Here is a 22,961-nt window from a genome sequence, read left to right as displayed (position 1 = left end):
GGGCCCCTCACAGGGGCCCCTCCAGCTTTCTGCCGGGTCTAGTTCCTAGCGGCTCTGCCTGGGCTCGATGGGATCGGCTGAACAGCGACGTGATGCCCCGAGCTTGCGCGGGCCGGGGGGCAGAGGTTTCCTTCTGTTTCGCAGTTCTGATCTGTTGGCATGACTTCCAAGTGTACGTTGAGAGGGATTCTGAAGTATCGAGAGGGCTTGATGAGAAAACGCTGACATCAGCTAGCAATGTGCCTCGGGCACGGGATGGAGACGTGGGCCGCGTGCCATCCCTCTGCCTTTTGCGTTCCAGCACTGCGTCGTCCGAACCACTTAATACCCGTGCTATGACTTTTTTGAATCCCCCTTCCCCGCCAGAAAACCCTGGGAGGCTTTACTGTCTCCATTTAATGCACAGGAAAAGCGAGGCCTCCAAGAGACGGGTCTTGTCACAAGTGAATGTGAAACTGGGGCGAAAGCTTCTCCGGCCAGCGCTCCTTCCTCTTCTCTGAACTGAATGGCATTACAGGCCAGGACTTGGACTTTACAGGACACACCAAGGCCCTGAGGGATGAACCTGTGCCCACAAGCCCAAGGCTCCACTCCTTCTGCATCGTTCTTGCCACTCCTTTTTCTGCATGGCAACCCTGAATCCACAGGACTCCTGTAGGCATGGCGGCCCGTGCCTCCCAGCTTGCTGAGAGCGAGGGAGGGCAAGGGAGCGACTCTCCACTAACCGCAGAGCCCCAGGGTCTCTTGGAGGAACTGAGCGGGTTGTAGGCGCGCCATGTGACCGCTGGGGAACATCCCTCAAGAAGCAGGGTGAGGGAAGGATCTGAATTTAATCAGCCTGGGCCGGAGGCAGCTGGCTTGCTGGGTGCACAGCACGGGGAAGGGGCCAGGCTGGGCTTTCATGAGCCAGGGGAAGCAGGCTTCGCTACCAACAACAGGGTCCAAATTTAACAAACGGAAGGGCTCTTGGCCCTGAAGACATGAGGTCAACTGCCAAGAGCAATGTCCCAGCTCACAGACTTTCACGGGGCTATTGCTGGCAACTCTTGTACCCGCAAGTGGGTGTTGGGAGACTTCTGTCTTTCTGCCTGGACAGTGACTTCTGCAGGTCCCTACCGGCTAGAGAAGCCAGAGCTTGTTATCTGGGACTGTCTAACCTGCTGGCTGTGATTCGTGTGGCAGGGAGGCCCCCCTCAGGCCCTTCCTCTCTCCATCCTCCTGCCAAGGTCCCTCTGTGGCTGGGCCTCAGCTCCTGACCTCCCAGTTGCCTTCCGTCCTTCCTCCCTGGGCCCGGCCCTTCCTCTTGCAGAGGCCTCCCTGACAGCCACTTTGACCCCTCCCCCGAGCCTGGCCCCCCAGCCCACGGCCTGGAGCTGGCCAGAGGGCTGAGGCTGTACAGCGATTTCCCTTGGCTGGGTGGCACGCCATTGTGTGACAGACCTGGGCTGGCCCGGATACCCCTTGTTGCACAGCTGGGGATACGGGGCTGAGAGCTGGGTGGGGACAGGAATGTACAGCTCTCAGGAAACTGGGGGGGGGGGGGCCAGGGAGAAACAAAGAAATAAGAGGGCTCGGATACACGATTTCTCTTGGCAGCTGAATCCCAGGCCCCCTGCTAAGAGAGCCTCGCTATGTAAGTCACGAATGCAAACGATGCCCAGAAAACCTTCCCTGGTTCCTGGCTGCGAGTTCCTGGCACTTTATCACATCACAGAGTGGTACCTCTCTGTTACAGGTCCATTTCCCCCGCTAGATTGTAGGCTCGTTGAGGGCAGGACTGCGCCCAACTCAGGTCTGACTTCCTAGCTTCAAGCACGGGCCTGGCACGTATTTGGTGTTGAATGAAGGACGCCTTGTGCCAGCGAGGGCTGGCTTGAGCCAGGCAGATGACTACAGGTGGGAACAAGAGGATGGTGTGTGGGTCTGCTGGGCACCTCTGGACGGATATGTGCAGGGTGACATCCACCCATAAAACCATGGTGAACCTTTCCTGGAACCTTTGGGATGGTTGGTCCAATGCTGCTCATGGCTCTGGCTGGTGCAGGAGGGCTTAAACAACCCTACTGCCTTGAGTGACCATCTAGTGAAATCTGCCCAGGAGCAGAGAAGGGCCATCCTCTGGTCACCTCTGGCTTGGCCCTTAGCTTTGTGCTCAATCCTGCGGGTTCACTGTCTAGAGGTGACAGTCTGATCAGTGGAGGCAAATCTTCTAGGGTCCGGTGCTCCTTGGAGGCAAATGCCAATCATAGTGGGGGCCAAAAGGAAGCCAGACGTTGCCTCCAAAACTCAGAGTCTTACAATGTCACGGGTCTCACCGACTGCCTCCCCAGGAAACTCTAGTACTGTAGGGGAGGGGGAGGGGAGAGTAGGGGTGAGATCGGTGTGTTCACCGGCCTAGGTCAGGACGAAGAGTACCGGCCTGGCATATGCTCTCGGTTTCCCACCCCGGACCTATTCTCTACCCTTCCCTCACTAACAAGCCCTGCTTTTGTTGGAGGCAGTGATATATGTGGCTCCCACATAATAAATAGGTCAATCCTGACAATTCTGTCATTTTTTTCCCAACCTCCCTTGCAGCTAGGATGCCCTAGGAACTGTTTCTGGCCACAGACATACGCAGAAGTCTGGAGAGTCGTTCTGGAAAAACTTTGCTTTCCTGAGAAAGGGGCAGAAATAGCTCGCATAGCTCTTTGTCTTCTTGTCATTTCCTGCCTTGAATGCTGACATGATGGCTGGAGCTATAGCAGCCACCTAGGCACCATGGGGGAAAGGTCAAGAGGCATCAGCTCTGACGTCATGGAGTGCAAAATCAACATTCGTGATTCTCTCCAGGATTTTTGTTATGTGAATAAAATGCATTCTGATTTATTTACGACTCTAGAATTAAGTTTCTGTCACTTGTAGCCAAACACGTCTCTAATTGGAGAGATGACCAGGATGATGACTTTCCCTGAAGCCTGGTGCAATTAGCGAGGGGTTGTCAAAATGGGGCCCTTCCCTGTCACCACAATAACTGATACCCCTACCTGTTCCCCCCTCAGGTAGTTATATGTGTCCTGTAAATGTGCCTCTGGCCCACTGGGTGTGAAGGGTTGACGTGATTAGTGGTGACACTGACAGCTATGGAGCTCAGGATGCCCAGGGCGTGCCCAGAGCCAGTCCCATTTCCTGGGCATCTCAGAATGTGGTTTCCTAAGATTGGCCGAATTCCACCATCCTCCCCAGAGACACTCCAGATAAGCAGCCCCGCCCAGACCTGCTCTGCCCCCCAGTCCCTAGTGCTGTTGCCAAAGGGAAGGGTCTGACAGAGTCGCCTGTTGAGGGCAGAGGGACAGAGCTGAGGCCTCATTGACGATCAGGTCTCTAGGGCACAAATTACAAAAACGTCCTCCGTCCTTCACACCTCCCTGTATCCACACTCTTAGCGATGGGACTTTGCAGCTCATTCCTTTGAAAGATAGAGTGTATCTCTCTACACCTTGAACCTGGGCTGGCCTTGTGACTTGCTTTGGCTAAGAGAAGTGGTAGAAGTAACCCCAGTCCGGTTCTAAGCCTGGACTCAAGAGGCCTTGCAGGCTTCTGCTGTCTCTCCTGGACCCTAATTTGTTTTCAAATGTTTATTATTTTTCTGAGAGAGAGAAACACAGAGTGAGAGCCGGGAAGGGCAGAGAGAAGAGGGAGACACAGCATCCGAAGCAGGCTCCAGGATCTAAGCTGTCAGCACAGAGCCCGACGCGGGGCTCGAACCCACGAACCATGAGATCATGACCTGAGCCGAAGCCGGACGCTTAACTGACTGAGCCACCAGGCACCCTATCTTCTGGACCCCTTTCCAGGTCCACATGAACAAGCACGGGCTAGCCTTCTGGAAGACGAGAGATAGGTGGCCCTGTCACCCCAGCTGATAGGCGTCCAATGCCACCCCTAAAATCATAGCCGTCCAATGACACACAGCTGCCACCCCACAACACACGTGGGAGCCCAGCTGAACCAGGTCTAAATTGCCAGCTTGTAGAACTGCGCTAAATCGGCGGTTGTGTTCCATCCCTCTGGTCTGGTTGGCCGCGTGGCCTTCCTGCGGCCGTACATACCTCCACAGGGTTTACCATGCACTTCCAGAGACGAGCTAATTCAATTCCCCAGACACCACCTAAGAGGAGACATCATCTCCCTTTGCAGATGATGAGACCAACGTTCCGGAATGTTCTGACTTGCCAGCACTCGTGCAGCCAGCTCACAGGGCCAAGTTTTCCACTCTCAATGTGCACATGGCTCCCACTCCGGCCCATCACCCCCTCCCCCACCCCCCCACCCCCTCCCCGGACCATCTCGCCGTCCAGCCCCACGGGGCCCACCTCCTTCTCCAACCTTGCAAACTCTGCACACTGCCTTGGGCAGAGGCTCTGCCCATTCAAGTACCACACTGGACCAAGAGCATCAGTCTCTTCCAACCCAGATGCACCGTGATGGCATGTCACAGCAGTATGACGGAGGGGAAGAGAGTACCTCTTCCTGCCTGGCACAGGGTATGGGTTAATGCAGCCTCACAGGTACACGGCTTGGCGGGTGGAGTGGGGGCTGCCCAGGCCCCAAGGCACAGGCTCAATCTGTACGACCCCAGAGAAGTGCTCTGTTGGAGCAGAGAGGACCGCACAGAGGCTCTGAGTGGCCACGGATGCAAGTGAACCAGCACGCGCGGGCCCGCCATGGATACTTCTAGGCCGGCCACCTAACGGCACAATAAAGGAGCTGCCGAGGATTTACCCACTGTAGGAATTCCAGTCCCACACGTCTTGTTCCCCCCTGCACAGAAGGCGCAGCTGCCCCCTACGCCCCCTCCCCTGCCCGCAGCCACCGCCGTTACTCACCGACAGGGTGGGGGTGCCTTCGTCCTCCACGGTGACCACCAGGTGGTAAAAGCCCTGGCGCTCGCGGTCGGGCGGGGCGGGCCGCGTAGCGATCTCGCCACTGATCCGGTCCATGCGGAAGGTCATGTCCTCATTGCCCTCAGTGATGTAGTAGGACAGGACGCTGTTGATCCCGATGTCACGGTCGGTGGCTCTCACCTGGACCACAGCAGTACCCCCGCCCACGTTCTGTGGGGAGAGCGGGAAAGAGGTCATTCTGGATTCGAAGCCCCCGGGGCAAAGAGTAGCGCCTGCTTCTGGGAGCCCGAGGGCTCCACCTGGGCCTTCAGAAAGTTTTGCTCTCCCGGGGAGCACCGATGAGGAGCATAAAGATGATGGTGGCGAACCTCCTGTGGGCACCCACTGCATGCGGGGCCGCCTTAATTCACTGATTCTTCTCCATAACTCTCTGAGTTAGGTATGAGTCATCCCCATTTACAGATGAGAAAACCGAGGCACGGAGAAAGAACGTATGCAGGTCACACAGCCTGTCAGTGGCAGAGCCAGGGTCTGACTCACGGGAGCCTGGCCTGAGACCTGGCCTTCAAACCCCTACACCGTCTTGCTTTCATGGACATCTAATCTGGCACGTTACCCAGCAACGCTGAGGCAAGAGTTTCCCCGAGTGGCTCAGTCTTGCGACTGAACAATAAATGTGTCGTCTTGTTTAAAAGCGGCTCTCCTGGGACAAATCTCTCAGTGCCCTGTCGGCGGTGAGAGGCCACTCTCTTCTTTCTCTCTCCTCTGGTCCCTTCTTCATGCCTCTCACAAAAGGATACTGTGTTCCAGGAGCTGGCATTAGGGCTGGAATTGTGGGTGAGTGAGCCACGCCCCCACCCACGAGATCCGAGAGACTAGTGGGCCAGGCAGACATTTAAACAGGTGCTTCACGGTCACTCACACCTACTGTCCACCCTGGGTGGCCAGCTGCCCTCACCTCGTTCACGCTGACATTGTACCCCAAAGGGCTCTCAATCACGGGAGGGTTGTCATTGACATCCAGGATGGTCACCTGCAGGATGTGGTCCTTCTTCCGTGGAGGGGTGCCACGGTCGGATGCTACCACCTGGAGGAGGGAGGTGACTGGATTCAGGGCCAAAGGTAGGGGAAGGATCAGGATCATGGAGTCTTAAAGGGCAGTCTGCCTGGTGGGGAGGACTGGGAGGGCGGAGAGACTACTGGTCCATCCCTGTCCCTGGGTGGCCTGCCAGCTCTGGGTTCTCCCCAGGATTTTGCCTTCGCCCCATGCTGCAAACAATCCTTGCCTAATTATTATCTGGCTTGGGACCGTCATTTGGAATCTGATTCTGATGTGCCTAGGCTTTCCCTCCTGATCCTACCTCTGGCTTTATTCTGGGCTGTGCCAGACCCTGACCATGACCTGGGCCTGTGACCCAGGGACCCTGCCTTTAGCTTCAAATACCTCTGTTCTATGCACTCATGTGAAGTCTGGCAAATAGAGAGCCTCCTATAATCATTTCCAATGAGCTGGAGTTCTCCCCATAGCCCAAGCCTATCCCTGGGAGCCTACATGCTTCCTGGATGCCTTCGGGGCAGCAGAAAGGGCTCTCCAGGTTCAGACCCCTGCAGAAATACACCCGTGGGATCCCCAGACTCCCCAGGAAACATGCCAGTCACAACAATTCAGCAATAATGGTGGCTTTTGTGAGTCTTCACAGCTGCACTTTTTCTCACCTGAGCAGAGACAGACCAGGGTTTTTTTTTTCCTGCCCGTCACACAAGAGGGGACACCAAGGCGCTGAGAGAGTAAACAACTTGCCCAAAGTCCTGTTGTGTGTGGGAGAGTCGGGGCTCTTTGGGCTCTGCCAGGCTCTCTCTCCTGGTTCTTATGGCAGGGACGGACACCTGTGTAGCTGCCTGCTCTGGGTCCGCTGGGGACTAGCGACACGGGGAAGCTGACCGCCAGGGTGTGCCGACCTCTCTTCTGGATGGTCAACAGAGACGCCGGGGAGGGGGGCGGTCCCCACCTTGAGGATGTAGTGGTCTAGTTCTTCTCTGTCCAGGGGCCTGGCCACGAACACTTTGCCAATGGAGTCATTGGTGGTGACGATGTCAAAGGCCCCAGCAATGTTGCCAGAGGCCAGGGAGAAGACCACCTGCCAGGGAGGAGGAAGGGTGAGGGTGAGGGTGAGGGTGAGGGTGAGGGTGAGGACAGGCTGCTAGGTCAGGCCAAAGGTCCCTCCCCAGCCCTCTGCTCAGTAAAGGCATTTTAAAAAGAGAGTGTTTTATGCAGATGTGGTTATGCCCTTCAAAATGTGTGTGGCAGGCCCACTGAGGCAGCGTGAGGCCTGTGGCAGACTCCTGGGCAGGGGGGGGGATGTCAACATACTGGCCTAGGGGCCAGAGGGGTGGGTGTGAGTCCCACTGCACTGATGTCTCCCAGGACAGGAGTGGGGAAATACTGACACTTCTGGAGACTGTCAGAAGCAGGCATGAGCCCTAGTGTGTGAGAGGAGTTCCGTCTGGCCCTCACAATAACGGTCAGAGGGAGATGTTCTTCAGGTTGCAGACGGGAGGCTCAGAAACACGGAACGGCTGGCCACGATCACACAGCTCGCAAACGCCCAAGAGAGCGAAGATTCGAACGCCTGCGCTTCTGACCCCAAAGTCAGCCCCGCAGAGGTGTGCAAGCCATTTGTAAACGGCGGGAAGCTCCCCAAACGTACCACCCAATTCACAGGGCAGATTAAAGCCCCAGAAAGACTGATACGCTCTCTCGCCCCTCCTCCTTGTGCTCTGGGGTGGCCGGAGCTAGAGTGCGTGTGGAGGGGGCATTTCCTGCTGTGGGACGGAACCCCACGCCCCACCCGGCCAAAGCAGGAGGGAGGAGGGGGCACGTCCTCTCTGAGACCCGGGGCCACACTGGGAGGGCTGGTCTGGGGCCTGGCACACGGGTGTGGACAAGGTGAGGCAGGAGTCACCGGGAGAGATAAACCCTCGTGCTTTCAGCCTGCTGTGGAGGGCTGAGCTGTGGCCGGCCTTCGGGCTCTGTGTTCACTGGACCCGGGCAGGGCCAACAGCCTGCACAGCTCTGCCTCCTTTCCTTGACCGTGGACTCGGGTTGAGGGCAGGGCAGCGCTGCCTGGGGCTGGGCGGAGCCTGAACGACTCTCCTCGAGCTGAGAGGCGGCAGAAGCCTCCTAATGGCAGGCGAGATGCACGTATTTTACGCGGCGCCCACCTGCCCATTGCTGCCAGCGTCGGGGTCCCGGGCCTTGACGGTGGCCACATGCTGGCCCACGGGGCAGTCCTCAGGCACGCTGACTGCTGAGTCGGAGGTGAAGTCAAACCGGGGACTGTTGTCATTCTCGTCCAGCACCGTGATGTAGACCTGTGGGGAAGGTAGCCAGAGACCTAGCCCCTCCTTCCCCTGCCTGGTCCCAAACACCAGGTTCCCACCGTGGGTCCGGTGGGGACCAGACCTCTGATGATTCCGGAATGGCAGGTAGCGCTGAGAGCCTGCCTGGGCCAGTCTGGACTTTCCACGGGGATCTCGAGCACATTTTTCCCAGCAGTATGATGGGAGAGGGCTGTACACACCGCTGTGCTGGGGCCAGGACAGCAAGGAAGGGTGTGAGGGACTCAGAGCTAGAAGGCGTGGGCCTTGGCTGAAGGGGGCAGAGGCTGCTCAGGAAAAAAATCCGTGAGGAATGCCAGCTTGGCGTTGGTGGGGCTTCCTGTTTTTCAAGAGGAACTAGGAACCCACATTTTTATGAGGAATTCGGTGGTGATTAATAAAAACTAAAGGAAACACTTATGTGCAGGCTGGCCAAAACACATCTGGCGGCCAGAGACTGCCCGAAGGCCTCTTCTCTTGTGCATCTGGGTCAGGGGGAAGGAAATAGGGCTTAGGCACAGGAGGGGGCTGTGAGGTGGCTTGGGGGCCCCAGTGGGGACAGGAGAGGAATTTCCAACTGTCAGAGGAAAACTGGGAACGTGCAAATTGCAGACAAAGAGCATGCTGTTTTGTGTCTGCAGCTTCTAGCTCCCGGACGGACGGCCACACCGCTCCTTAGGTTCACCGACGCGAGGGTTCAGGTAGGGCGGGAGGAGGCTCAGGTTTTGGGGATCCCAGGCCAGGCTTCCTCCCACTGCCCTGCTCCAGGCCAGACCTCATCCTCTCCTTCCCTGGGCCTGGGGTTAAGGGGCTCCCAGGCCTGCCTGCCCGCCTACCCCCGGTGTATATAGGCCCCCACAGGGAGCCCACAGAGGAGATCACCGCATCCTCCCTGCCCGTCAGGTCTTCCTTCTTTCCATCCTAGCCACGCCTCCGTACCTTTAGGCAGCTGTCACAGCCGCCAGGCAACAAGCCCAGGCTTAGTGACAGCACCAACTCCACCATTTACTGGCTGTGTAGCTTTGGAAAAAATTATTCAACCTCTCTGATCTTCCATTTCCTCAACTGAAAGTAGGAACAAAAACACATACAGCACCGGGAGGCTTTGGGGAATGGAGGAGCGAACAAGAAGTCGAGGGGTGGGACAAAGTGGTCCCCGTCCCGCGCCCTGCCTGGCAGACACACGTGATCTCACTCGCCAAGGCTTTGCCCATCCGTCATGATTCTGGTCAGGGAGTTCTGTGAAGTCCCAGAGCCCCAGTCTGCTCACCTGTGAAATGGGTACAATAATGCCCACCATGCTGTCAGGGCAGAACCAGACAAGGCTTCTGTGCCCTGATTCCTCCCAAACTCTCTGGCCGGGGTCAAGGCCTGCTTTAGGCTTCCTGTGCTCCCTTCCACCATAGGACCTTTGCATATGCTATTCCCTCTGCCTTCACACTCTTCCTCCTTGGCTGGGTAAATGTCTTTCTATGCTTTCGGTGGATCTCAGCTTGAGTCATTTCCTCAAGGAAGCCCTCCTCAATTTCCTTGGCATCTTATTACACATTTTCCTGTAGCATACGTTTATTGGTGTGATTATTGATTTATCAACGTTCGTTTATTTTTTTGGGGGGGGAGGGAGGGAGGAAGAGGCAGAGAGAGAGGAGGGACAGAGGATCCAAAGCGGGCTCCACGCTAACAGCAGAGTCCGACGTGGGGCTCGAACTTGAGAACCGTGAGATCATGACCTGAGCCAAAGTTAGAGGCTCAACCGACTGAGTCACGCGAGTGCCCCTACTGGTGTGATAACTTAATCAATATTCCTCTCCTCTCCCACTGTATCTTATGTTTGTGAAGACAGAGGCTGTGTCTGATTTTGGTTTCCTGTTGTACCCTGAGCCCAGCCCACAGCCTGGCACACAGTAAGTGCTTCCTCTAGGATCACCAGTGGGATGTCCTTTGTGAGGTGCTCCCAGCATGGGGAGTCAGCCTCAGTGGGTGAGAACAGAGGGCAGGGGCCAAGGTTTACAGCATTAGATCTGGGTCTGTGTTCCTACCCAGGGCCTCACGATCCATATCTGCTTCCCCTGGTCCCAAAGGCCTGATGGTGTTACTCAAGAGCCTGCCCCAGTCTGTCCCTTCCTGCTGCCTCCCCGCCCCTCCCAGGGCCCACAGGGGCTGCTGGGGTCAGGGAGGAGTCAGGTGTAGGTGAGCTGTGGTTTGGGGGTTCCCGCCTTGCAGAGGAAATGGTGCCACCTTTAAAAGGCCCCTCAGCCTGCCTCCACCCTAGCACCTCCGACAGTGCTTGGGCCGACAGAGCAGGTGTATCTGGCACAGTGGCCCCTGGAGCCTGAGAAGAAGCCAGGGCAGAAGCAAAAGGCCATAGGTTCTGCTTCCTAGAAGAGGGTGAAGTGACTGGAAATCCAGGGGCCTGCACAGAAGTGCACGTTCTGAAATGCCCTTGGCAGCCCAGCCCATGCAGAGGAAGAAGGGCTTCTGCAGCCTTGGTGGGGAGGGTCCTAACCATCCTGCTGCTTCTCAGGCTCCACCTGGCCTCGGCTCCCAGACTCCCCACACTACGATGGGTGAGCTGCAAATGGGCCCAAGCTGCAGATGAGGCTGCCGAGGCCCAGTGAGAGGGCCCCACAGAACCCGAGTCTCAGCTCCTCTGGCTGGGGTGGCCAGGAGCCTGAGCTGGGAGGTACAGGACACAGGGCACCTGCCTAGTGTCCCCCACTGAGGGTTCTGCTCACCGGCTGCCCTCTGGGACTCCTAGTGGGCCAAGGGGAGCTATGTGGCTCCCGGCTGCTCATGGCCTCACTACCCCTAGGCTGGCCCCGTGGATGGAGGGGGCTTTGGAGTACCCTCAAGTCCCCGCCAGGGCCATTGGAACTGAGTACCTGCAAGGGGCAGTGGTGCAGAGAACCCCAAGCAAGCGCATTTGGCTCTTAGCCTGGACAATAGGTTGATTTCTATCCCTCTAGGCTAATGTGATAGGGACTGGGTGGGGAGTGAAAATGTGGTCGTAACCAAGACTGCTGCTGAGCTGGCTGCCCCATGTGACCTACAGACGGCCTGCCCGGACTGGCTGGGACCCAAGCTGAGTCAATTGTCAATGTTCTCATCGTCACTGCAGGATGCCACCCCGGGGCCCGCCCCTGTTTCAGCCCCGAGCCTCCCAGCCTGAGGTCCCCTGCCTGCCTCTCCCACCCTCCTAGGAACCTTGCCTGACACCTGTGACCTCGGCAGTCATGCTCCTCAAAACGCTCTGAGCATGTGGTCTCTGCCCTCAAGCCCTTCGAGTCCTCGAGGGCAGTGACTCACCCTGTGCCCATGGCTGCCCTTGTCTAGGACCCCTCAGGCCCTGGCACTGTGCGTCCCACCTCACGTGCACAGTAATAGAATGCGCTCCTTCCCCCAACCCCCGAGAGAGGGCGAGGTTCCTCTTTACCGATGCCACTCCCATCATATGCTCCTTGGGTCTTGGGGTCTAGTTTACAAAGGGCTTCTTATCCGTCACCGCCCGCCAGTGTCAGGGCTGCTGGCACCATCCTCATTTTAGACCCAAGGAGGGGAAGCACAGAGAAGCAGAGCGACTTGCCCGTGTCACCCAGCCAGTGAGGAGCAGAGCTGGGGCGGAGCCTCAGCGTTCCTTCCATCGTGTGTTCCACCTATGGCGCGCTAGGGTCCCCGCCCGGGCCCCGTGGGCTGGCAGGAAGGGCAGAGCTGGAGATGGGGAATGTGCCCGAGAGGGGCTGGGCCCGAGGGGGCTGGGCAGGAACCTGCTGCAGGCCTGTCCCTGTGCCTGTCTCCAGCGGAGGCAGGAAGGTGCAGGGCTACATGGGGACCGAACCGGCAACGGCCACAGCCAACACACAGGGGGGAGCCCCGGTCCACAGGCCACTCACCTTCTGTAGGCAGGGCCGGCGGGAAGCCACGGGAGAAAAGAGGCAAGGGTGCGAACAGTTAGCAGTCTGCAGCACTCCCAGCACCCGCCAACGCCCCCCGCACCTCACCCCTCCCTCCGGCTCTCTGTCTGTGGTCTCTGGGCCGCCCGGGGAGGTGTGGCACGACTGGCCACAGCGGTCAAAAGCCTCACCCATTTGTGGCCCGGCCCGTGCGTGGGGTGGCTGGTGAAGACGCAGGCTTTGGGGTGTCTTGGGGCAGTGAGCTATACCTGTGGGGCTCTCACCCGGGGACCCACTCACCACGGTGGAGTCCGCCTTGGGGCCGCCGTCATCTGCCGCCACCGTCAGGGTGTAGAAGTCGCCTTTTTCCCGGTCCACCAGGCCCTTGACTGTGATCACACCCTGTGGGGAGGGGGCCAGACGGGCGAGTGACAACGTCCTACCCACCAGGCGGAGGCCACCCCGCCCCCAAGCAGCCCCGCGCTCCGGTCAAACCAGAGTCCTCGCTGCTCCCAAACCTTCTGCCTACTTCCCCACTTCCTTGTCGCTCCCTCTGCCCGGCAGAACCTCCCGGTGAAGCTCTGTCGGCCCAAACCCTACTTCTTTCTCAGATCTCACTCAGATGCCACCCTTTCATGTAGGCTGCCGGCTTCCCCAGCCAGGTAAGATCCCTCTGGCTCGGGCCTCAGGCAGCAACATCACACCTGCGTCGTAGTTCTTTTTACATCTTCCCTTGTGGTGCCCTGATGTGCACCCTTGACTACGCCTGCTTCTCCTCCCAGTCTCAGGACTCTTTGAAGGCTGGGAACGCTTGTTCATCTTTGTGAACCCAGTATTCCCTAGGACAAGGCCTGTACACTGTGCACTTGCCTATTTTTAAAAATTTTTTTTAATGTTTATTTATTATTGAGAGAGAGAGAGAGAGAGAGAGAGAGAGAGAGAGAGAGAGAGAGAGCATGAGCAGGGGAGGGGCAGAGAGAGGGGGAGACACAGAATCCGAAGCAGGCTCCAGGCTCCAAGCCGTCAGCACAGAGCCCGACACGGGGCTCGAACTCACAGACTACGAGATCATGACCTGAGCCGAAGTCGGTCGCTCAACCGACTGGGCCACCCCGGCGCCCCTACGCTTGCCTATTTTCAAAGAAGGGAGGCCGAGAGAAGACACGTTAAAGCAAAGATGGAAGAGTAAGATCCGGATGGTAGATGAGAGACTGGCTGCTACCGAGCTAAGACTAGCTACTGTGATGAAGCACTTTATATCTGAGCTTCCTAACAGCCAAGGTAAAAAGAGAAATGTGATGACTTACCTAGCTGTCGTTGTCTGGTAACAAGAAGGTTACCGGGTTGCCTACGTATAAACTTTACCTTACCCCTGAATATGGAGAGGAATGTTTCCTAGGGATATTTATCTCAAAGACACTTTATGACGAAGAGGAGAGTGCCATGCATATTGAAGGAGCTCAATAAATGTTGGTTAGCTGTAAAAGGATTGAGCTTCCTGCCCCTTAGAGCCCTTGCTGTGTCTGCTCCCAGTCTCCCTCACCGTGACAGAATCTATCTTGAAGAGGGCTTTGGCCTGAGTGCTCGTATAGGCGTCGAAGCGGTAGGTGATCTGATTGAGGTTGTCAATGGAGTAGGCCTGGACCCGCACAATCTCGGTGCCCAGGGCCAGGTTCTCCAAGATGGCAGCCTCGTAGGAGGCATTGGAGAACTGCACAGCCTCGTCCAGCTCGTTGAGCAGAGTGACGTAGACGCTGCAGAAGCCCTGGTTGAAGGGGGGTGCCTGGTCGGTGGCAGACACGTTCATCAGGTAGCTGGTTTTGGTCTCATAGTCCAGGTAATCCACGGTGATGATAAGCCCCGTGCTCTCGTCAATCTCAAACTTCCCCTCCGCGCCGGACAGAATGCGGTAATTCACCAGGCCACCGTCCCCTGTGGGAACACCCAAGAGGTTGTGCTGTCCCAGACCGGTGTGGGGCTGCCCTGGGGCTTCCCAAGGTGCCGCCAGCACACCTGCTGCTGACCCTGAGGGACACAGGGTGAGGGTCCTTGGCCGGCCTGCCCGGTGTGCACTGTCCCCACCCCTGTGGGCTGGGTTGTCCCAGGAGCAGCGGCAGAGGACGGGGTCAAGGTCTGTGTGGACAGCAAGGCCCAGCACACACAACCCCTCTCGGGCTTGGCTTTGGCATGAGAGAGGCACTGGTGGGATTTGGTTCTGCTTCTGGAGCCTCCAAATTCAAGTTCAGGTATCTCCCTTGGGTATTTGGACATTAGGGATCTCTTGTAGGGGGAACTTTCATCTACAAAGTGTCAGACAGGGGCAGCATCCTCAGAAGTGGCCGACACTCCATGTGGCCCCTCCAGCCAAAGGGTTCTAGTAACAGGGATACCCCCCTCCCCCTCTCCTCCTCACTCCTCCACCTCAAACCCTCGGCCTCAGCGCGCTCTTCAACAGGAGTTCGAGTTGGGATTCCTCAGCTGAAGGCCACAGGCATTGAAGGGAATGGCCATAAAACCACTCAGGAAATCTCAGACTTCCTGGAAAGCATTTGCAAAGCTCGGGATGGATATACATCTTTCTGGGATTTTTCTAGGGAGGGATGCACAGCTCTCACTAATTTCTCAAAAGGATTCCTGACCCAGAAAAGGCCACGAAGCAGTGGGCAACGGTGACGTGTGGGATCTGACTCGTACGAAAGTGCCATATAAGGAATGGCAACCGACCTGAGAGTTTTCGGGCCTATTGCTCCCGCCACCCCATCCTGTGCCCCAGCGGGGCTGAGGGTGCGGAGAGGGGCTGACATGAGGCGACGCTGGGGGGCTGGGAAGCTGGGAGCAGCTCAGGGAGCCTCTCCAGGGGGGCAGTGGACCCCTAGGAAAGAGTCCCACTCTGGCTGCCTCCCTGGCTGGGGGTAGAGGCCCACATAGCTGGGCCCCATGAAGAGGGCCACAGTGACCTGGCCTCATTCTCCTTTGTCGGGCACTGGCACCTGGGGCCCTCTCTGGCGCTCAGGGTCCTTGGCGAGGTCTCGACTGCCTCCAGAGGATTGCAGAACCCTGCCCTTTGTGGAGCAAGTGTGTGTCAGGCCCTGAGCTAGGCCTGTAGGACACGGAGCCGCTTCTGGCTGGAGCAGCAGGCTTCAGCCAGCTGTGTGACAAGTCCTTTACCTCCCCCAGCACTGCCCGGCCCCCGGCCAAAGGCTAGCCAGGAGCTGCGGGTCCCCCAATGAGAAACCTAGACTTTCCAAGCTTGGGACCTACCCTCTCTCCATCTGGAGACTGGGACAACTCCCTGACTTCAGTCCTTCTAGGCCTGTGCATCTGGTGGGGATGCTACCAGGACTGTCCCCGAAGCCCCTCCCCAGCTTGGGAGCTGCTGGATGGGGGAGCCTGAGCCATCCCAAGGAAGACAGGCTCCACAGGAGCAGGAGGGATGAGCTGGGCGGGGGGGGTCACTCTAGGGAGCCGGCCTCACCAGTGTCTCGATCTGTGGCTCGGACGACGATGACCGATGTGCCGATACCCGCGGTCTCTCGAAGCCCAGGCGGCTGTACTGCTGCTGTGTGAACACGGGGGCCTCGTCATTGACATCCTCCACGTACACTATCACCTGTAGGAGCCAGACCGGGGGTGGAAGGTCAAGGTTGGGTGGAGACCCGAGAAGTCCAGGGCTGGGCCCACCTGGGCCTGCATGTGTGGCCGCTGCTCTCCCGGGCCAGCGGTGAGCTCTCTATGGAAGGCCTGGGGCTATCTGGTTGGTCACCATGTCCCCCGACCTTGCACGGTGCCGGGCATGGGGCAGGTGCTCAAACATCATTTTATCGTTCTCTTGGTTCCGCCACTAACCCTGTGGGAACCCGTGACTCTTTGTGGCCGTCAAGTTTCTCAGCTATGACACAGTAACGTATCGGCGTCGTGATTCATGCTCTGAGCCATTTCTAGGGTTGTTATGAAGACAAAACCAGCCAGGCCTTGCAAAAGTACTTAAAAAGTTGAAAGTGACCCCATTCAAACATCAGAATATATCTGGGAGAATAGACGTAAAGATGTTAATTATGATTGCAGCAGAGGACGCTGGTGCTCAGACCCCTGTGGATGCTCAGGCACCTTCTCTGAATGCTCTTGCTGTCTGCGGCCAGGAACTGTGGCTCTCTTTGGGGGACTAACCCCAGCCCACCCAGGCTGCTGAACACCAACACCCAGAGAGCCAGAAGTGCCTGGGAATTCTGTCCGCCCCGTGCCCCCCCCCCCCGCCCCCGGGGCGGTCCTTAGCCAGTGGCTGATGGGCATGGAGTATAAACACTCTGGCTTCCTCAGCCCTGATTGGGTCCTTGGAGTGACTCTCTCCAGAGCTCTCTGTGGGACTGAGCCAAAGTTCCCACAGGGCGGCCCTTCCTTCCTGGTCCCATGCCCCTTTTGGCAAATTCTCCTGGGGATCCTTTCTCCTTATCACCTTCATAGCAACTCTTGTCTCAGGATTTGCTTCTGAGGATCCTGGCCAAGAAAGTGCCTATATCCGAATTGCAGAATTAGGCATAATTTTCATCACTGCTCAGGTGTACTTTCTGATCGCTCTTTAAAGAACATGTGTCTTTGCGGAACAGAAGGAAAACAGTTTAAGAGCTGTTAGTGGAGAGAGAGTCTGTGGCTAGAGATCAGGGTCATGGCTCTTCCTTTTGCCACACCACCTGACCCTGCCCCTCACCTACACACAGGGGCACGGGGAGGGTCTGGCCCAGGATGGGCAGGACCAGGTCTGTGTCCAGAAGGAGCAGTGTGGTAGGGAAGGGGCGCGTGTCACAGAGCGCTGGTGCTTAAGGAGCCACAGGGAGGCCCAGGGCCTTTGCCTCTCCTCCAAGATGGGGGGGACCGTGGCCCAGGCAATGTGAGAGCACTAACATTGGGTTTCTGGTTCATCGCTGCCTTTGGGATCAGCCCTGGGTTCTTTAACTGTTATTATTAAATTTATTTTGAGAGAGAGAGAGGGAGAGAGGGAGAGGGGGGGGGGGGGGGAGGAGGGGGGGGGGAGGGAGGGGGGGAGAGGGAACGCCAGCATGAGAGAGCAGGAGCAGGGGAGAGGGAGAGAGAGAGAATCTCAAATAGGCTCTACACTGTCAGTGCAGAGCCCAGCGCGGGGCTTCATGCCATGAACCGTGAGATCACGACCCGGGCCGAGGCCAAGAGTTGGATGCTTAACTGAGTGAGCCACCCAGGCACCCCTACTCTGGCTTTTCTTCTGGGCTTAGCTGGAAAGTTGCTGAAGAAAGTGAAGGGGCTTCTGTTAGCACAAGCACAAACGGTGGCCTGACTAGTAGAGGACTTGGGGGCTGGGGGAGGCTGGTAGCAGACGTAGGGGGGGCAGAGAGGCACATGCGGGCAAAGGTTTCTCTACTTCCCTGCTCTTGGGGTTCCTGAGCCCTGCTGTGTCATCACATTTTCATGTCCAGACACCCAGAACCCACTATGCAAACTAAAGTGCCCGCCCCGGAGTGCAGCTGCTTACGAACTGGAACCTTCTAAGTTTGGCTTCACCAAGAACTTGGCTGGGAAGATGCTGGGTGGGGTGGGTGTGGGGGGAATTTGCATGGACGAATTTCGGGAACTCTCTTTCTGTAAACAGAAACTAACCATCCATCTTTCAAAACCGTCAGCCTTCCCCTTCCCGAGTCTGCTGGTCCAAATGGCCTTTCCTCCAAGGGTCGTGGGGACAAAACCAGGGCCAGTCTGCCAGTACGATAAAGAGGACGGAGGTGGCATGGAGCCTGGGTGTGGCCCGTTCTTCTATGAGGCTGTCTCCATACCTCTAGCCTTTTGTTGGTTTCAGCCTTGTTTTTAGCAGCAGAGACAGGAGGCAAAACGGTGTGGTTTACAAACCTGAGAGACACAGATGTACAGGAAACGCCCAGGTCTGCCAAGCTCTTGTGAGCGGGAGGGCTCAGCTACCGAACCACCAGGCTCCCTGGAGAACCAGCCCCACTGTCTGCCCAGTGCTGTGCCCTCCAACAGGGACAGGGTAGGAGATGTGTGCACAGGCGTGTGCAAAATCGCAGTGCGCAATCGCAGTGTGAGGTCCCCGGTCTCTAGGAGGACTTTCTGTGCTCCCGGGCCCTGGTCTCTGAAGCGGGAACTGGAGAATAGAGGTGGGACCTAGGAGCCGTCTCCACTGCTGCTGGGCAAGTGAATCTGGGGCAAAGCTGGAGTGCCCACACTGTCTTCAGGGAAGCTCCCAGGTTTCCTGGGGCCCAGAGGTGTGGCGGCTGTGTCTGACAAGGGCTTTCAAGCCCCCGCCCTGGGTGCCAGCTCCTAAATTCCCACCTTAAAATGACTCGGGTTTTGGGCAGCGGTCTCTGTGCTCCGAAGGGCCTGTACATAGGGCAGCACGGTGTAGTGCCTGAGAGCACAGACCTGCCTGGACGGCCGGGGCGTGAAGCCCAGCTCTACCCTTACTGCTATGGGACCCTAAGCATGTTGGCCAACCCCTCTTTGCCTCAGTCTACTCCTCTGTACAATGGGTATAACGACAATGCCTCCCTCGTAGGGCTGTTAGGAGGGTCAAAAGAGTTCAATGACAGGGGCGCCTGGGTGGCTCAGTCCATTGAACGTCCTACTCTTGATTTTGGCTCAGGTCATGATCTCAAGTTCATGAGATCGAGTCCTGTGTCGGGCTCTGTGCTGACAGGGCAGAGCCTGCTTGGGATTCTCTCTCTCTCTCTGCTCCTCCCCACCCTCCTCCTAAAAAAAATAAAAAACATTTAAAAAAAAAAAAAGAGGAAAGAGTTCAAGGACAGAAAGCACTTAGAGTTCACGTGAGGGTTTGCTCTTCCTCATGGCCCATGGGGAGAGGACAGAAAGGAGCGTGGCCAAGCAGGTGTGCTTCTCAGTGTCCCATCCCTGCGCTGACCGTCACAGCCTGGCTTCGATCTACATGCCCTGGGGCACTGCACACCATTTTGTTTACCAAGGTTGGTGGCTAAAGGAGGTTTGCAGTCACAATGCCGAGGCCAACAGGGGCAGGCCCTGGAGAGAGTGCCCACCTGCTCCCGGGAGGGTGGGGAGTGAGGGGCCACAAGGGGGGCCGTGATCAGGAAGCCAAAAGTCCAGGGAGCCAACCCGAGCTACCCTGACATCAGTCACTCTGCGGCCTGAAGTCGGCTCTACAAATAGCAAGCCGTGACGCGAGCGATTCGCAGTCGTGCAGGTGAACGTGATCGTGGGGGAATGCCCCGGGGCATGTGGTGCGACCGGCAGTCACCAGGGCACTGGAATCATTCCAAGCAGCCCCAAGGTGTGAAAGCCCAAGGGATGTGACTCCCTGAGCCGTCCATGCCTGGACAGACCCTCACTCAGAGGGGCAGCTGTAAGGACCCAGGTTTCTTTTTCCATCTCCTCCTGGGGCAAAGCTGCGGGGGCATCAGCAGATGGGCCAAGGCCGAGTCACCTACTCTCTAGCACCTCCCGCGTGATGGTGACCCAGGCTTCTGTTCATTGTTTCCAGCCCGGGGAAATAGCGGGGTGGAGATGTGGCTGATAAGAAGCTCATACTCAGTCCTGGGTAAAAGTCCCTGCCTGCTCCCCACCCCGGCTTTTCCCACCTTCCTCCTACTCTTCACCTTTGGGGTCTGACTCACTTTCCACCTGGTGCTGGGGAAGGGGCTGTGAGCTGCTGAGTGTGCAGTGGGGGTAGGGTGGGGTGGCCTCGAGAGGTCGTGTCGTTTACCTCAGCCATCCCTCTGCCACGGGGCAGAATAGTGCATAAACCGGCCCAGCCACTAGGGGTACCCGTCTGTTTCTTTTTGACCATTCGGGAAGATCAAGGTTAATCTGATTTCAGCCTCATAGGGCGGAGGCTCGAGGTGAGTGAGGGTGGGCAGAAAAGAATACGTTTGTTGTGGCAGCCGGGAGCGGTAACTGGAATATTTGGGGGGACACTTTCAATGGGAAGTGTGCGGAGCCTGGACTCAGGAGTCCTGGCTCGAGTCCTGGTCCAGCACTAGCGACACCTCTGTGCCTCAGTTTCCTCGTGCAGACTGAAGTTGGCAACGTCTCTATTTCCAAGATCGTAACTGTGAGATTTCCCTGGCTCATCCCAGCGAGTGGCGTGGCTGTGGGGGTTAGCAGGGTAAGGACACCCCTCCCGTCTCTTAGGACTGACATCGATATCGCTGACCCCCTTCCACATCTGGAGAAACCGAGGCTCAGAACAAAAGGATGCTTCCAAGATCCCAGGCTGGGCTCTGGCCTCCTCGACCACACACCTAGCCCCCGGTCACTCAGTAACTAAAACCCGTGGCTCCCGGCCCCCACCGGGCCTTAGCTGGTGGCCATCTCTGGTCCAGCTGTGGTCTTGGCCCAGCTCTGAGGCCACTGCTGAAGGGGAGGCAGGGCTTCACGGCCTGCTGACTGGCTACGTGCCAGCCCCTCCCTCCCCCTCCCCCCCCACCCCCTTACCCTGACGGAGCTCCGCATGGGGCCCAGGTCATGGTTGTAAGCCTCCACTATCAGCACGTGGGATGAGTTCCGTTCTCGGTCCAGGGGCCGGGGCCCTCGCATCAGGAGTCCGTTGCCGACGTGGATCCGGAAGTTGTTGCCATGGTTACCTGTGCCGAGGGACAGAGGAGATGCATGGGCTCTGGCCTGGAGCAGGACATGGGATGTTCATAGCATGGCGATGGGGAAAATGTGGGGCCCGGACCCCTAGAATGCTGACCCCGCACAGAGGTCTCGGCAGCCTGGACAAAGCCCACTATGGCAAGAAGGCCTCTGCCTCATGCTGCCCTGACCTGGCAGGATTTGAGGGAGGGGACGGGAGCCTACCTTGTACCCTCCTTATGGGAAGGCTGGGGGTCCCCTGAGACCCCTATACGACATTTCAGGGGATTCAAAATTTCAGAAGGATCTGGGACAGTACAAGAAGAGACACAAAGGCAAGTTCTCTGTGGGCTGTTGAAGTGAGGATTTTGTGTATATCTTTGGGCTGGTCCAGGACTTTCCACCGTCCTAGGGTAAGAGCACGCCGATTTTCCGCTGGGGGGTCCACCCTCCTCCACCATCAGTCCACGTGCTTTGCGCAGGGGTGGTTTTACCCCCGATTCCAAGAGCGGGCAGATCGGCGTATTTCAATCTCTGGCCAATAGTAATCGGGTCAGGGATGGTCACGTGATGCTGGCTGGCCCAACGAGACTCCCGGCCAGCTCGCCGAGGGCACCGTCCCAGTGTCTGAGTGATGTTGGGCCGGTGACAATGTCTGGGGGGCTCACTGCCGGGGGCCGCCCTCCCCCATGCTCCCTCTGTCAGGGTGATTTCCCACTCGAGGCACTCCAGGAGGACAGCAATCAAGCACAGCACACTCACTTCAAAGATACCCAACTTGGTGTGAACGATCAGAGAATGTCCGTTTCCCCCCTCTGCCCGCCGCCCGCGTGTGTGGCTTGTATGGCGCCTAAGGTTTCCTTGGCCTCCCTTCCCAGACTCCCGGCAGCCTGGAGAAGCTCTGCCCTCCTCAGCGCAGGAGGGCAACCCACTCACCATGAAGGATGCGGTACCACACGCGCCCAAACTCGCCCTCATCTGCATCTGTGGCTTTGAGCTGAGGGAGAATGAGACATGTCACCCCCTGAACGCCACCCCACGGGGAGAGGAGGCGCTGGTGAAGCCCCTCTCCCGCCTTCCACGCTGTCCCCAGCCCATCCTGGACAACCTGTGGTTGCCCACAGAAGCCAGGGGAGCGTCAGAGGCGAGGGACATGCCCGTCTCGACCCCCACAAGGATGCCTGTTGAGGGCTCTATGCTGCCCTGTCCTGGCAGGGGACCTGTCAGCTCTGCTCCTTGATCCTCCACCAGGGTCTTGGGGAGGGTGGGGGACAGGGTGGAGGGTGGCACACTGGAGCTCTCTAGATCCAGGCTTGACTAGGTCAGCCCATGGGAGCCTGCTTTCCTCCTTCCTCCTTCTGAGACCCCAGGAGCCTCATCTGGGGTAGGGCTGGACGTGTGGCCGCACCTCACCCCCAGTTTTCCCCGGGCGGAAGCCATTCTGGCCACGCTGAGTCCCGGCTGGGCACCGGGTACCGAAAGAGCCACTTGGTGGAACCCCAGAAATCCCACCTCCCGCCAGGTGGCTCTGTACTCAACCACCCATGCGTTCACTCCGGTCTATTTCAGGTCACCGGGGCTTGTGGGCTGTCCCTGGTGGGACCTGGGGTGTGCTGTTCTCACTCAGAGACCCCACCCAGGGTCTGTCTGTTTTCACAAGGAGTCCAGCCTCGAGGCTGCTGGCAGAGTCACCGCCAGCCCCAAGGCGGGTCCTGTCGAACCAAGAACCGAACACCTACTCTACTGCCACGCGCCTGAAGCGAGCAGAGGTCGCTCCCCCGCAAGGTGATGCAGGAAGAGGCCCTACGGCACGGCCAGGCGGACTCGGGGCCTTGGCGTGTCGTTTCGAGTTGTGGCGAATTGCCTTGTGATGCCCTGGACCTCTCGCTTCTGGATCTGCCCTCTTCTCTCCACCTCTCACCGCAGCACTGAGGCTGCCGGGTCCTTACTGACCATGGCCAGCGGTGGCTGGTCTGCGAGGGGGGCACCTCATCAAAACTGGGTCAGTCTGCTCCTTCGCTGAGGTTTTGGACCTTGGGCCCAGAGAAAGAGCGAGTCCACCTTCCTACTGGTGAGAAGTGGGAGTATCTGAGCTCATTTTCCACGACTGCCTCCTCACCAGCTCTGCCCCAGCCACACGGATCTCCCTGCTGGTTCTTGAATGCCAAGCGCATGTTGTTTCCTCCACCGGCCAGCTCTCCCTCCGCGTTTGTGTTAT

General features: G+C 57.9%; 1 protein-coding gene across 1 annotated transcript in view; it reads right to left on the bottom strand.

Annotated features, from left to right (window-relative positions):
* Window positions 1-22,961, bottom strand: part of CDH23 (cadherin related 23) — a 365,372-nt gene that overhangs the window by 64,995 nt on the left and 277,416 nt on the right. The window contains 11 exon segments of the mRNA XM_042960117.1: window positions 4,869-5,096; window positions 5,845-5,973; window positions 6,896-7,024; window positions 8,109-8,258; window positions 12,155-12,157; window positions 12,455-12,556; window positions 13,698-14,086; window positions 15,630-15,698; window positions 15,701-15,764; window positions 20,603-20,751; window positions 21,680-21,740. Coding sequence (XP_042816051.1) covers window positions 4,869-5,096; window positions 5,845-5,973; window positions 6,896-7,024; window positions 8,109-8,258; window positions 12,155-12,157; window positions 12,455-12,556; window positions 13,698-14,086; window positions 15,630-15,698; window positions 15,701-15,764; window positions 20,603-20,751; window positions 21,680-21,740 — 1,473 coding nt within the window.

Source organism: Panthera tigris, chromosome D2, assembly GCF_018350195.1.
Source record: "Panthera tigris isolate Pti1 chromosome D2, P.tigris_Pti1_mat1.1, whole genome shotgun sequence".
NCBI classification, from domain to species: Eukaryota; Metazoa; Chordata; class Mammalia; order Carnivora; family Felidae; genus Panthera; species Panthera tigris.
The sequence above is the reverse complement of the archived record's forward strand: the minus strand, read 5'-3'. Positions and strand labels throughout refer to the sequence as shown.